Below are 15,954 nucleotides of genomic sequence, written 5' to 3'. Positions count from 1 at the left end.
ACCTCAGTAATGGAAGCCCCTTGGGAGCTTGTCCAGAAGTGCCCCGCCCTGGCAGACCATGCCCTCCCAACCATCTCCTCCCTCCCCAGAGCTACTGCCAGGGCTGGGGGAGGCTTCTGGAGGAAGGATGGGAGCTGGGCCAGTGGGTGGGGCAGGGCTGGCAGCTGGGTAGTCCGAACACCCTGCCTGCCTCCCTCCTTCTGTCTCCTGTCTCTTCTGTTCTCCTGGGGTGATTAATGCCTCTCCTGACAGGCTTCGTTACTTATTGATGGCCTAATCCTGCTTGTTAATTCCCCAGCCTTCGTTAAAAATGAAAAGAAGCCGTTTGTGCTTGTACAAACTGTGGAGCCAGGATGGATATGCCGGGGGCTCCAGCGGGTTGGGGTTCCTGGTTACACCAATGGCAGGCCGGGTCTCAGAACCCCCCCTTCCAGGAACCTCCCCCCTTCCCCTGCAAGACACAGCAGCTCCCAGCCCCCTCCCCTTCCCATCAGTCCTAGGGTATGATGTGGCCTGAATTCTCTGTCAGAGTGTCTGCTAATAGTAAAGAAGCTATCCTGCTTGGTCGGCCCTAGAGACCCAGATTCAAATCTTACCTCCCTCTTTTTTATTAGCTGGGTGATAATTATATTCAAGTTATATTTCTCTGAGTCTCCATGTCCTCATCTGTAACATGGGAGTAATCACACCTCACAGGACTATTGTGAGGATTAAATCAAAGAAATGCTCCCCTTGGTCTCCTCCAGCCCTGCCTGGCTCCCTTCAAAAGCCTTCCTTCCAGAGAAAGCCTTTCCTAATCCCTCTTAATGCAAGCACTGTCTCTTTCTTTGTTGGTCTGCAATTCATTCCAGCTCCAGTTTGTTTGGACACAGTGGCTTCATCTTGTCCCTCACCAGACTAGAAGTTCCTCGGAAGCAAGGATTGTCTCCTGCCTAGTATGTAACAGCTAGCTCTCTCTCTCTCTCTCTCTCTCTCTCTCTCTGTGTGTGTGTGTGTGTGTGTGTGTGTGTGTCTGTCTCCCTCTGTCTCTTGCTCTTTCTCTGTCTCTGTGTCTGTTTCTCTGTCTGTTTTGTCTGTCTCTTTCTCTGTCTCCCTCTGTCTCTGTCTCTCTGTTTTGTCTGTCTGTCTCTCTCTTTCTCTTTGTCTGTCTCTGTCTCTCTCTTTCTCTCTGTCTCTGCCTGTCTCTCTGTCTCTGTCTCTCTTCCCCCTCTTTCTATGTATACATATAGATATATAATAGATATATAGTAGGTGCTTAATAAATGTTATTGACTGACCAACTGCAATGTCCTATATCTCAGATAAAAGCTTATTATTATTATTACCATGATTACTATTACTATTATTATTATTAGCTGGCAAGTGTGAGCATGCCTCTATGGAAGTGTTGGTGTGTACACATGCCTGAAGGCCCTGGGACTGCCTAGGCAGAGCAGGAATGTATTTCGAGGGGTTCCAGTTTGGTGATTCAGGATGAGGTTCAGAGAGTGAGGCATTGAACGTGGACCCTGAAGCCCAGTTCCCCTGCCAACTCACCAATTTTCGCTGACACCACTGACAGATCCCACACAGGACGATGGTGACGCTAAGGCTGATGGTGATGATGGCGGACACTAGCAGGACGTCTCGGGAGGGTGCCCCTAGAGGAGGGAAGACAGAGGGTCAACATTATGATCTGATTTTATCGGTGGAAATGATACAAAAGAAGAGGCCTTGCCATCTACCAGGCTGCTTCACCCTAGAGACCAGGGAATCCTTCCAGCTATCTTTTTTTCTCTTTTTCTTTTTCTTTTTTTTTTTTTTTTTGGTTTTTGCAAGGCAAATGGGGTTAAGTGGCTTGCCCAAGGCCACACAGCTAGGTAATTATTAAGTGTCTGAGGCCGGATTTGAACCCAGGTACTCCTGACTCCAGGGCTGGTGCTTTATCTACTGTGCCACCTAGCCCCCCACCCCCACCCCCAGCTATCTTTCAATTGAGAGGATGGACTGGGGCTTCCCTTGGCCAGGGAGATGCAAGGGAGAAAGCAGCTTTATAGATGGAAGTTCAAGGTTCAAATCTCAGATCAAAACTTATGGGGAAAGAGCATGGGTCTACTTTTCAGACATGTTGTAATGGTCATTTAATTTCTCGAGAACTCAGTCTCCTCACATCATGATAAGAGCTAGCATCTCTCTGCTGTTTTACCTGACACCTCAGCTGATCCTCACAACAATCCTGAGAAGGAGGCATTATCATTATCCCCATTTTTCAGAGGAGGAAAGGAAGGTTTTTGAGAGATCAAGTGGTACAAACTGGTACTGCCTGGTCAGAGGTAGAATTGGAACTCAGGGGCAGCCATCTCAGAAGTACACTGCCCAGTGATCTCATTTATTATTTTTGTGATGAGCCAGTGGGATGAGACGATCTCTAAGATGCCTCCCAGCTCTACCCTCTGTAACTGTGAGAGCAAATTTAGCTAATTCCTTAAGTTTGGGACCAAAGCTCCAATGGGTAGAAGAGAATTAAATGCGTGAGCTCTGCCCCCAACAATTCCCAGTCACTTCCTGTGGTTAGAGCCTCAGCTTTCTGTTCACTCGCCCCCCAATTTTTCCTCCCTGATAAATGTGGAAAGTATGAGAGAGGAAGAAAGAGACCCCAAAAATGCAGAGGAAGGAATCAGGGAGGGAGTCCTCAAGGAGGTGGCAGCAGAGAGAAGACTAAGGGATCAGATTTAGAGCAAGAAGGGACCAAAGAGATGTGTAAACCCAACTTCCTTCTTTTACAGGAAAGGAAGCTGAGGCATATAGCACAGAGGGAATGAGTGGCAGATCCAGGGCCTACCCCAGGACCTAGGCCTCTAGATGTAGTACAGGAAAGTTAATAGGCTAAGGTGAGGAAGGGAGTGGAGGAGGGAAAGGGGAGGGGGAGGGAAAGCAGAGGGAAAGGGAAAGGAGGGGAAAGGAGAAGGGGGAGTGGAAGGGGGGGAGGGGAGGGGGAGGGGAGAATATTGCCTATATTGCCCTGGACATTTCATTCATTGATCCAATAAGCATTGCCTATCTCTTCTCTTTAGTCTTTTCCAAGGAAGGACTGTCAATTAAAAAACCTTCTAGGTCTTTCCTAATTCCAGGCCTGCTATAAGCCAAGCTGGCTTTCTGGCTTGTTGATATAACAAAAATAAGAAGAAAGAGAAGAAGGAAGAGGAGGAGGAGGAGGAGCAGGAGGAAGAGGGGAGGAGGGGGAGGAGGAGGGGGAGGAGGGGGAGGAGGAGGAGGAGGAGGAGGAGGAGGGGGAGGAGGAGGGGGAGGAGGAGGAGGGGAGGAGAAAGAACAAGAACAAAAACAAGAGCAACAAGAAGCACAACAATAGCTCTTTAAGATGTGGCAAACTATTTTCTATGTGTAATGTTCTTTGATCTTCGGACCAGCCTTGGGAGGGTTCGTTATCAGCCTCATTTTACAGAAATGAAATGAAATTATTTATCCAGGGTCACTCAGCTAGAGTCTGAGGCAAAACTGGAACTCTGCTTTCCCAGAGCACATGCTAAGGAGGCTCAACGATGAGTGAACTAAATTGCTTTCCATGGGGAAGGGGTCATGTGCTGGAAGGACACTGGATCTGAAGTCAAAGCCTGGTCCCAGCCTTGAGGAGTGGATTGAGCAGGTGACTTCTCTTGACCTTGTCTAAAGGGGTTCTATGAGCCTGTATGACCTCGATGGAAGGCAAGATCCCCCAGGGACCACTTCAGACCAGGGAATCAAGGGACAGGGCAGCCTACTCAAAGCACAACATAGGAGGTGGAAAAGCCTGGTCTCCTGGCTCGGTGGCAAGCCTTGGAATTCCCTGTTCACCCCAATAAGAAATAGGGCAACCAGCAGCAAGCAGTCATGACTGCAATCCAGAAGCATGGCTGAGTGAGGGCAGGGCAGGCTGGGGCAGAAGTAGGCTATGGGCATTTCAGGACCGTAGAGAAGATACTTTTCTAGCACTGGGTCTGCAATTCCAACACCCCACATGGTTCCAAGCTCTCCCCAGGGTGATCTGGGGAACAGACACCCCACAGGGAGCCTGTAAAACACTCTGTATGGGGGAAGGGGGGCTGCCTGAGCCTTGTCCTGGGTTTTCCACCTCAGAAACCTCTTTAAAAACAAGGTGGCTTCTCATTACTCACCAAGCTTCCAGGCAGCCACCCCCTCTCCCCTTCACTGTGACCTAGCAGCCTCCTTCCTCTTTCTTACTCCTTTCTCCTCCTCTGCCTTTTGCACCTCAAAGTCTTCCTCTTCCTTCCCCTCTCTAGGTGCCAGTCTTGTCTGCCTGCCCCCCCCCCCCCGCCCCATTCACACACCCAAGGTAAGGGAACTCTCTTCTCTTCCCTTCCTAGTCCTCCTACTATCCTGGGTTATAAAGCACCTCTCCCTCCCTCTAATCCCTCCTTGGCTCCCTCTGCTTCCAGCAGGCCTTTCTGGGAAGTCTTTCTGGAGTTCTTTCTGGGACATGCCCACCTCCCCACTCTTGTCTGCTTCAGCTTAAGACTCAGTCCTGGGGGCCAGGGGGACCAAATGCCTGTGCTCTGTTGCTCTCCCCCCACCTCTCTCTGTGTCCCTATCTCTGTCTGCTTCTGTGTCTGTCTGTCTGTGTCTCTTTCTATCTCTGTTTGTTTCTCTGAGTCTGCCTCTCTCTCTCTCTCTCTCTCTCTCTCTCTCTCTCTCTCATATACACATATTTAAAGATAATGTCTTAACTTTCCCCAAAGAACAAAATGTGTCCTTTGCCTGACTGCCTCCACTAGGTTCTCTGGTCATCCTTCTCTTATAACCAAATTATTAGTGAACATTTATGAAATATATACTGTACTCCAGGTTCTGGAGATATAAAGACAATAATGAAATAGAACCTTATTTTCTAAGGGAAGAAACACCATGTATATGCTCACACACATACATTCACACATGCAAAGTCAATGAAGGGTAAACCTGGAAGGAGAAGACATTAGCAACATGAAGAAGAGGGAAAGTTTCATGAAGTCACATGTGAGTGGAACCCTAAACTGTGTGGGCAAAGCATTCCAAGCAGGGGATCCTGCCAGCACTCAGAGTGTGGCCCTTGGGTGGTAAACTTCCAAGAATCCAGGAGCTAGTTCTTCTGGGTAGAGGCTCCCTCATTGAATCATAAGTTCTCATCAGGAGGTGACTGCAGAGACCAAATCATTCTACAGAAGAGGATGCTGACACCCAGAGAGGGAGGGAAAGAATTCCCCACCCAAGGGCACACATGTATTAAAGGGCAGAAATAGAGTATAAACCTATTCCATGACACCACACCACCTCATCTTAACATAATAAATGTTTACCATCACCTCATTGACAACCTGTCTGGGTCTTAGATTCCTCATCTTTAAAAAGAAGGGGTTGAAGGGGATAAACACTAAAGTCCTGTCTGGACCTAAATCCTATGGCCCCCATCTTAATGGTATGGCTTCTCCAATGGTCTCCCTGCAGCCAAACCTTTCCTCCTTCCAATACATCCTACAGAAACTGCCATAGAGATGTTCTTGACAAGAGAAGACAAACATAGTCTTCTCTTACTCGAAAAGTTTCAGGGACTGGCTTCCCATTGGCTCAAAGGAAGGCTTCTTAAATTGGTGTCAAGGAACCTGCTTGGTTTTCTTTTCTTTTCTTTTTTTAACATCATTTGATAACTTTATTTCAATATAATTGGTTTTCTTTGTAAGGCCGAGTGTCTTCTTATATGTAATCAAAATATATCTGAGGAGTCCAGGGGCTTTACCCATCTATTCAAGGGGTCCAGGATGCAAAAAGCTATTAAAAACCTCAAGGCAAGGATGAAACATAAACTGTACACTGGACTCCACTCTCACTTTCCAAGGTGATCGTGGGTCCCCACTGGTCTGGAGAATTGGGGGCCAGTTCACATTTTAACAGTCTTTTGGGGTTTCCAAAGCACTTCCCATATATGAGCTGGATGGAGCTTCACAGCATTCCTTCAAGGTAGCACCATCATTACCCTCATTTGGCGATGAGGTTCAGAGGGGCTGTAGTCCTTTCTAGAATCACAGCTAATAAGTATCTACAGCAGGGTTTGAATCTAGTCCTCTCTAAATGAGGCCAAGTCTCTTTTGCTTGGGTGACAAAAAAACAGATCTCCTTGAGAGTAGAGATGGGTTCATTCTTTTTACCTGTAGCTAAAGTTGGTGCCTAATAAATGTTTGACTGAGGTAATGAGGCATAGGGGAAGACATTCTGGAAACTGATGGAGTTGAAGAGAGATGAAAGGAAAGAAGAGGGGAGGGGAGGGGAGGAGAGGATTGGAGAGAAGAGAAGAGGAGAGGAGAGGAGAGGAGAGGAGAGGAGAGGAGAGGAGAGGAGAGGAGAGGAGAGGAGAGAAGAGAAAAGAGGAGAGGAGAGAAGGGAGGAGAGGAGAAGAGGATAGGAGAAGGAAGGAGAGGGGAGCATAGGAGAGAGGAGAGTGGAGAAGGGAGCAGAGGAGAGGAGAAGGGAGAAAAGAGGGATGAGGGGAAGAGAAGGAAGGAGAAAGGAGGAGAGGAGGAGAAAGTGTCTTGGCCTGGAAGATAGAGAACTCTTATGAACTGTGGTGTGATTTCAAAGGAGTCGCTTCCCCCTCTCTCGGGGCCATGGCTGTTGGCTCAGCTGATGAAAGCTAATGAGGCCACCTGAGTTCATGTGTTTCATCCCGTGGTCCAGTTAGCACCAAGCTGTTTCACCAGCACAGGCAGGGCCAGCTGATAGCCTGGCCCACCACTGAGTCACAGCCAACAGAGAGAGGCAGGCCACTGGATGAGGGTGGAAGGATCAGTACAAGCCCATGCCCTTTTCTTGGGAAACAACTCAGAAACTGTGATGCAGTGGAAAGAACCTTGGAACTAAAAGCCAGAAGAAGTAGTTTAGGTTCTAGACTTTGTCATTGGCTTGCTGAGTGACATTGGTCCAATTCTCTTCTTTTTGGATCTCAGTTCAAAGGAAGGAGCTGGACTAGCCTCTTAGGTCCTTTCTCATCCTATGGAAACTTACACATTTTATTTGTGATACTTTCTATTTGCCTGACCTTGGAACAAATTGTTTAACCCCCTTGGGCCTCAGTTTCTTCATCTGTATAATAAGAGGAGGGTTCTTTTTAGCTCTAGGTCTATAATTCTATAATCCATAGAGGATGAATCCTGGACATCCAGAGATAGCACAAGTGAGGAAAGCAGTAAGAAGAGAGTGCTGAGTCTGAGAAAAGGAGTAATATTTAAAAGTAGAAACCTCAGCTATTGGGTGATAGTGAGGGGTGGGGTAGGTGCTGAGGAATGGGAAGGTACAGGAGGCAGTCCTGGGGGTCCACAGTCATAGGGAGAGGGCACCTCAAGGGAAAGCTACCAGCCACAGCCCCCCACCCCCTTGCCAGGGCAGTGCCTCTGCTCCCGGGCTTCTTCTCATCTCTGCATTGCTATGATTTATGGATGAACAGAATCAAACAAGGGCAGACGGCTGCAGAGAGGCCCTGGGGAGAGCTGCAGGAGACAGGCAATGGACTTCTGAGGACACACTCTGGGACTGCTCCAGGACTGGGAGACAGAGGGGGAGAAAGCTGGCCTGGGCACCCACAAATAAATGCCAATCCCTGCAGTCTTATGCATGCATTGCCCATAGAAATCACTATACCTCCACCTTCGTGGAGATATGTATGTGATCCCAGCTTCCCACATGCAGCGGGGCATGGAAACAGAGACCCATCCCTACACCCATAGGGACAGGGAGAGATGGGCAAGGGCAGAGACACCTGAGCACTCTGCCTAGAATGTCCTCTTCCTCTCCCTTTGAAGTCTTCTCTATACTCTAAAGCCTGGTTCAAATGCCCCCTCCACCTGAAAGATCTTTCTGATAACTAAGCCCACAATGATCTCTCCCTTCCTCCTTGGATGCCCATTCCACTTGGCACTGTAGAATCATGGAAGTCAGAGCTAGAAGACTTGAGAGGTCACCCATTTCCTTCCCATATCCTCACAGTGGAAAGATTAGGAAGCCAAAAACAGGGTCACGCACACAGAAAGTAACAAAGCCAGATCCAGACTTCTTCCCCAGTCGCCACAGCTGCCTCTCCCTCCTTAGTCATTTTCTATTTTGGTTATTTGTTCAGGGGGGGATATTCCTTGATTCACCTCATCCTAAGTGGAATATAAGTTCCTTGAGGGTAGGATTGACTTTATTTTGTTTCCAGCTTTATGTCAATGTTATTGATATCTATAACTTTATACCTTTTCTATCTTCATATTATTGATATCGATCTCCATATACATTCCCATCTTTATATTAATATTACCAACATCTCTCTCTCTATATATTTTCTATCTTTATGTTAACATTAGTGACAGCCGTCTCTTATCTCTTTATGCCTTTTCTATCTTTATATGAATAACGTTGATATCTGTATCCATATTATTGGTATCTATCCCTATATCTTAATACCTTTTCTATCTTTATACTAATAGTTTGATATCTAGTTCTACATCTTTATACCTTTTCTATTGTTATACTAACATTTTTGATACTTATTTTTATATCTTTATACCTTTTCTATCTTTATGTAATAGTTTGATATCTGTTTCCATATCTTTATACCTTTTCTATTTTTATGTTAATACTGATATCTATGTCTCATATCTTTATACCTTTTCTACCTTTACACTAATATTTTGATACCTATTTTTATCTTTATCCATTTTCTATTCTTTACGTTAATGCTGACATCTGTCTCATATCTTTATATTAATAATGTTGATATTTATCTGTATCTATTGTTATTGACATCTATCTCTATACTAATATTTTTGGTGCCTATTTCTACATCTTTATACTTTTTCTGGGTTTTTTTTGGCAAGGCAATGGGGTTCAGTGACTTGCCCAAGGTCACACAGCTAGGCAATTAATAAGTGTCTGAGGTCGAATTTGAACTCAGGTCCTCCTGACTCCAGGACCACCTAACCACCCCTCTTTATACATTTTCTATCCTTATATTATTGATCTCTATCTCTATACCTTTATTCCTTTTCTATCTTTATATTAACTCCTAGGCCGGGATATTATACATAGTAAATACTGAATAACTGCTTGCTGAATTGAGCTGATTCCATTCTGGGTCTGATGACCACATCATTAGCACCCTACAATATACCAATATCTTTAGACATTCCTTGTTACAGAAATGCTCCCCATATAAAGAAGACACTCCATGAGCTTTTGTATATTGTTGTTCCAGGCATAGTTTCAAATGCAAGAGAGAGTCCGATATAATGAATCCCTACCTGAGTGAATGAAGAAATAGTGGTGGAGTAAGTGAAAGGGTCCCTTAATGCGTTTAACAGTTGTCCCAGTATTTTGCCTACATTCTTCCTAACATGATCCCCATTTGACAGAGGAGGAAGGTGAGGCCCAGAGAGCTCCAATTAGTGGAGTCAGTGGCCTTATGAGTCCTCTGACTAGTGTGCTTTCCACCACACTTCAGAGCATATATAGACCTAACACCCACAGAATATGCACATCCTACTTAAGAGGTGATTGAAAGACATGCCCAGACTTCCTTCCTTCTCTCCACAACTGCTCCCCCCCCCCCCCAGTTCTCAAAAGGGAACACAGCCTGGGCTTCTTGAGGTTCTGCTTCTGTTCCCTTCTACACCTTCTGTCCATGAGCCCCCTCCATGGGATGCCCACGGAGTAGGGAGAATGCCACACTGGAGAGATTTCTACAGAGTCCTGGATAGAGAAATGCCCAGATCCCTGTTCTCTTTTTCTGAATCCCTCACCCACTTAGAAAGATGCAAGCCAGGCCCAGATATCCCTGAAAACCGCAGGACCTCAGCTTATCGGAAACACTAATCCAGGAGGAGAAAAGCCCTCAGATATAATTTGTTTATTGTTAAACAAAAGGTATCAAAAAAAAAAAAAAGAAGAAAGAAAGAAAGAAAGAAAGAAAGAAAAGAGAGGCAGCTGTGGAGTGGAGACTGAAGTGGGTGTGGCTAGAGCTCTCCAGTGTGCTGGTCATTGCTGCTGTCCATGGTTGCTACCCTTGGCTTCCTAAAGGTTTCTATGAGCCCCTAGCAGAGGAAAGGGGAGGTGTTAGGGGCCAGAGAACACAGGCTTGGCTCACAGGGATTGACCTCCCCCAAAGCAAAGTGGCTTCCTTGGTAACCCCACCCAGCTCCTCCTGTTGCCAACTTGATTCTGTTGTAAGTCTGACAATGTCAATACCCCCCTCCCCCAAAGAGATTATATAGGAGACTGAAAGGATCCCTTAGAGAGACTGGTACTGAGTTCTTTGTAATCTTGGCAGAGGAAGGGTGTAGTCATATAGGACTGGGGAAAAAGAGAGAAGAATGAGGGGCATTCTGGACCTAGGAGCTGCTGGGAGGAGGGAGAGAGCTGTCTCTCCTCCAGGTTCCAGCTCTGGCCTTTTTTAGTGTTCCTCTCCTCATTCCTCCACTGGGAATCTGTGAGGAGGTGGGTACTCAGCCAGGCTTCAGGGCCCAGGGAGGGGCAGGCAGGAGAGAAGAGGGAGGCTGGGGGCGGAAACCTGAGTGGAGCTAAACCCAGAGCTAAGACTGCCAGGCAAAGGCCCCAGCTTCACTTTCATTTGGAATTTCCTGATTCCTTTCCAATTAAAACCTCCTCCTCCTGACCACCCACCTGGGAAACTGGGGGGGGGGGGGGACGTAGCCTTCCTGTGTAAATGTAGGGAAAAAGAAAAATGGGGGAAACTGAAAAAAGTGGGGGACAGGGGAAGGGAGGAGAGAGGAGGGGGGAGGGAAGAAAGGAAGGAAAAAGAGAGGAGAGAGGTGCAGAAAGGAGGCAAAGAGGAAGGAGGGGGGAAGGAAAGAGATAGGAGAGTGCTTGGGTTTCCATAAACGGTCAGCCCCTGCCCATCCCCCAGCCCCTCAGGCCACTTTTTCCTGGTGTCCTTCAAAACGATGGCTTGGAGCCTCCGGTTCAGGGCTAAGAAAGAGCCTGGGGAAAGTCGAAGCCCGGGGGGAATTGTTTTGGAAAGTTACAAGCAGCTGAAAATAGGGGCTTAGCAAAAAGAAAGCCTCCTCAGCCTTGACTGAAATAAAAACAGATATAATGTGTGAGTGAGAGAGGGAGGGAAGGAGGGAGGGAGGAAGGGCTGGCAGAGTTGGATGCAGACAGTTTAGCATTCACAAGAGAAGCCAAGTGAGTAAACAGCAAATGAAGGATTATCCTGATCGGTGAGGGATCTGTTCCAGCAAGAAATTGGACTGGGCCATCTTGAGATCCACATGCGCCTGGATTCCTCACCAGGCAGCAGGTGATTCTGCTCTGCCCCCCACACTGTCCACAGTAATTGAAAGCAGACCCAGGAGTAGCATTTTGTGCCTTTCTTCATTGCCCTTCCCTTCAAGCAGCAATCCAGGCCTGCCAGGTTCTGCTGCACTGCAGCCCCTTCTAGATCCTCTCCCTCCACCCCCACCCCCAGTCACATGCAGCCTTGCTGTGCATCCCTCCCCAAGGGGTGGCCCAAAGCCACCTACCCAAGTATATGAAGGTCTGGAAGGAAATGAAACTCAATCCAATCAACATTTATTAAGTGCTTACTACATGGAAGGCCCTGTGCGAGGTGCTCAGGCTACAGAGATGAAAAATGACATAGTCTCTACCCTCAAGGAATTTACAGTCTAATAATGGAATATCGCATGTACACAAGTCTGATGCAAGGCAGAATTCGATGGAGGTTAAAAAAAAAAGAAATCCTGGCAAAATGCTGCAAAAAAAAAACCCCAAACCCAAAGAGGGAAAAATCACTTACATCCTAGCAGGAGGGGGTCAGGGAAAGATTCAAGGGGGATGTCACATTTCAAGGGGGATGGCAGGAGGGCAAGCATCGAGAAATAGCAAATGAGTCTGGATAACTGGATTGGAAGGCCTTTGAATACAGGGTCAGGGGTTTAAATTACTGAATGGCAATAGGAGCCGCTGAGTGTTTGGGGGGGATAGAGAAGTGAGATTGTGACAGCAACACTAGGAAAATTATTTGGGAAATGATGTGAAGGATAGATTGGAGAAGAGAACAGAGGCAGGAAGACTTGCTAAGAGATTATTACCACAATCTGGAGAAGAGATGCCGGTGATTACAGTGAGAGTGAGGAGGAGGGGCCAGGAATGAGAACTATTGCAGAGGTAGAGAAAGACAGAGCTTGGTAACTGATTACTTAGGGAGGGCAGTGACAGACAGGAGGAAGTCAAAGTTGACTCCAAGTTATGAGCTTGGGAGCCTGAGAAAATGGGGCTGCCAGTAGGAGAGAAAGAGGCTGCTAGTGGATTGGGGGCAATGGTTATGGGTGCCTGCATTCTCTTTAGGAGAGACATGAACAGGTTGTCAGCTCTGAGGAATGAACTGAGAGGTAGCCAGAAAGAAGACAGTCTTGAACCCACTCACCCCCTGCCTGGGAACCTGATGAGATGCCTGGGCAGCCGTGAAAATGAGCACGTCCAACACAACAGCAGGGGATCTGGGGGAGAATGAGTCCAGATGGAGGGCAACTCTGTCAGACCAGTGGGGTGTAGGACAAGATCAAGGGAAGTGTTGTGATTAAGTACAAGGCTTGACCACTAGTTACTCCTATTAATAATGCATTGCTGTGCCAAGTTCTAAACCATCATCTATTGTTATTAATAATAGAGCATGAAGCAGCTATAGTCTGAATTAACCAGTGTTTTGCATTCGAGGATCTCAGAGCACTTTTTATCTTTCCCTATGTTGAATTTACAATCAAACTCTTAATGGACAAGGACATTTGTCTCTCCTTGGGGCATCCCACCTGATGCATTATGCATTTGGACATCACAGGACTCGGATATCTTTGGCACTGGCACCAGGGCCTTTGGGCTGAACTTATAAGTGAGGCAGCTCAGGCAAAAAGAGATATCAGCTTTTCCAGAACAAAAGCTCCCAGGACTGTAATGAAGCATGAGATTTTTGAGCCACAGAGAGAATGAGGGGTGGGAGGGACAGATTCATTATTGCTGAAACAGAGAGGTTCTCAGGGCTGTGCCCTTAGAAGACACTTGAGGGTACTCAAACAGCAGGGGCCTCTGAGCTCTCCGTGGTGCTGAACCCCCCCCCCCCACTCTATCATGCTGTCCATGGTTCTGAAATGGAGCTCAGCAGACGGGGTGGCTTCCCACCCGGGAATAAGTGTTGATTCAAGCCTCTGTTTAAGAATAACTGCAGAGGTTATTTCTTGTTTGTTTGTGTTTTCCCCATGATGAAACCGAGGTAATTTGTTCCTTCTTCCTCCAACATATTATCATCATTACCAACATAGCAGCTCACATTTCTATAGTACTTTAAGGTTTATTTTACTCATTCCAACCTTGCAGGGGAGATAGTACAAGAACTATGTATTCCCATTTCTCCAACAAGTCCTTCTGGGGCGGGGGGGAGACAGGGTCAGGCACAGCAGGAAAAATATCTCCAAACCCGTTCCCTTTTTGACTTTCCCAGATGTGGACCCCTTTAAAAAGTTGATCTATAAGCTCAACTCAACATCTCCAGCGATATGTGTCAACCAACCTTTGGAAGGGGAATCCAGTGGGTATCTATGCACCAACCTGAATCCCCACCTAAGAGATTCCAGTTAATGGGTATTACCTAGATAGCTGAGAAAGCTTCACATTTCCTCCAGAGTCCACCCACTGATTCTGCCAGATTTCAAACTTCTTATCCACTTCCTCTAGTAGGCAGGAAGAGGAATTCATTTTAAATTCTAGCTTCCATCTTTACTCTGTGGTCTTAAACAATCAATTTAACCTTGCTGGGTCCCAGTTTCCTCATGTGTAGAGAAAATGATCATCTCTAAGCTTCTATCTCAGTTTAAAAATCAAATGATTATATATTTCAATTTGGAAGGGATCTTTGAGGTCATTAAGGCCAATCTCTTAATTTTACAAATCAGGAAACTGAGACCCAGAGATGTTGATTTGCCCAGGTCAGGCAGTTATGAAGTGTCAAAGGCAAAATATGAAGCCAAGTCCTATAACCAATGAAAGGGAGGGTCAGAGTAGCATGTTTCAACTCAGTTGAACTCTACTCTAAAAGTCAGACCTATCAAATGATATAACTGACAGCCTCCGGAGATAAGATTATTGGATTCAGAGAAATAAGGGGCCTTAGAGATAATTTAGGCCAACCCTCTCATATTGTAGAGGAGGGAACTAATCCCTGAATAGGTTGACAAAGGCTAAATGACCACTTGTTGGCATGGGGTAGGACAAATTCATGCCTTTTATAGACATCCTGCAGGGAAGAATCTGCCCCCCTCTACAGACTATGAGTCCCTTAAAGGCAGGGACTTGTCTCTCCACACACTGATCACAGGTTTTTCCACATGGTATAGAATTGAATGGAATGTTGGGGGCTGGTTCTCAGGATGAGTACTGCTCTGGGACTCATCTGAATCCTGGTTTAGTTCAAGTGAGAAAACATTTATTAAGTATAGTCCAACTGCCAGGTGCTGTCCTAGGCAGTGGAAAGGTAAAGAAAAAAGGGAGGGAACCACTTCTGCCCTCCAGCAGCTTACATTCTACTTGGGCAAAAACATGGGTCCAAACTAGTAAATACTCAAACAGATACAAAATAAATATACTGTGATGAATGAGAATAATGAGAAAGGGAGAGCCAAGAATTGGGAAGTGGGGGGTCAGGAAGGGCATGATGTAGGCGTTATCATTCAAATCCCAAAAGATGGGCTGTTCTCTGAAAGTCAGAAGTGGCAACTTGACCCTGGGCAAGTTATTCCTCCTCTCTGAACCCTCAGTATACCCATCTGTCAATGAGATCATTGCAAAGAAAGCTATTTGCAAACTCGAAAGCTCTAGATTCTAAAGAAATAAGGGCTTTGGGGGTCTTTAAGGATTCTCCAGGAGATTCAGACCCTTTCATAGGAGTCAAAGGAGACTGAAAGCTGCCAGTGTCAGAACCCCACCTTGGCTTGGGAGACAGAGGTCAATGCATCTATCAATCAATCACCAATTGCTTATTTAGCATCTGCTAGGAACTGTCCTAGGTGCTGGCGATCGAAAGACTAGACCTCAAGGAGGGTGAAGAGGTGAGAGGCAGCTGGCCAACAATCCTTTCACCGTGCCCATCCTCCCAAGCAGCAGAGGACCCCAGCAAAGGTGGGGGGGGTGGAGAGGAGGGCAAGGGCACCAGTCCTAACAGAGGCTCTGACCTTGACCCTGAGCATAGCTTGCCTGGGTCCAGTCCCAGGCAGGCACCGAGCCCAGGAGGGAGGGCTGGAGCTGCAGACAGCCCTGGCTCCGCCCAGCCCTCCCCGGCGGGCCATCTGGCCTGGCGATGATCTCGAAGCGTCTCTGCTCTTAGCAGTCACCGCTCGAGGCCCCCAGCCCAGCGCAGCCTTAGCAAGGAGCAGAGCCAGCCCAGCCCAGACTCGGCACTCTCTCTCCGCCACCTGCGGAAATCAAGCTGTCACTGTCAGCCTATGCTGAGCCCCAACCCCCCTTCCATCCCCACTCCAGAGAAGGGGGGGGGGAGAAGTGCAGAATGCAGGAAAGGGGAAGAGAAAGGGGAAAGCAGCAAAGCCAAGGAAGGTAGAAAGAGGGGAAAAGAAGAGAAAGGGGAGGAGGAGAAAGAAGGGAGGGGGTGGAGAAGGAAGAGAAGGAGAAAGGGAGAAAGGGAAAAGAAAAGGAGGAGGGGAAGAAATGAAAAAAGGAAGAAGAGGCAAAAATGAAGGAAGGGAGGATGGGAGGAAGAAGAGAAAGGGGAAAGGAGGAAGGGGAGGGAGGAGGAGGAGGAAGAGGTAAAAGCAGGGTAAGGGGAGGGAGAAGGAAAAAGAGATGACAGGAGAATAGAGAAGAGTGGATGGGGGAGGGCAGGGAAGGGAAGGAAGAAAGAGAGACTATGCCAACGGAAGAGGCAAACAGAAG

General features: G+C 47.1%; 1 protein-coding gene across 5 annotated transcripts in view; it reads right to left on the bottom strand.

Moving 5' to 3' along the window:
• Positions 1-15,954, bottom strand: part of SYT7 (synaptotagmin 7) — a 105,485-nt gene that overhangs the window by 58,899 nt on the left and 30,632 nt on the right. For all 5 annotated transcript variants that reach the window (XM_074231329.1, XM_074231330.1, XM_074231332.1 and 2 more), the window contains one exon: positions 1,537-1,640. In XM_074231329.1, coding sequence (XP_074087430.1) covers positions 1,537-1,640 — 104 coding nt within the window. The remainder of the gene's footprint in view (positions 1-1,536; positions 1,641-15,954) is intronic.

This window comes from Macrotis lagotis, chromosome 3, assembly GCF_037893015.1.
Source record: "Macrotis lagotis isolate mMagLag1 chromosome 3, bilby.v1.9.chrom.fasta, whole genome shotgun sequence".
Lineage (NCBI taxonomy): Eukaryota > Metazoa > Chordata > Mammalia > Peramelemorphia > Peramelidae > Macrotis > Macrotis lagotis.
Note: the sequence above shows the minus strand (reverse complement) of the source record. Positions and strands in the feature narration are given on the sequence as shown.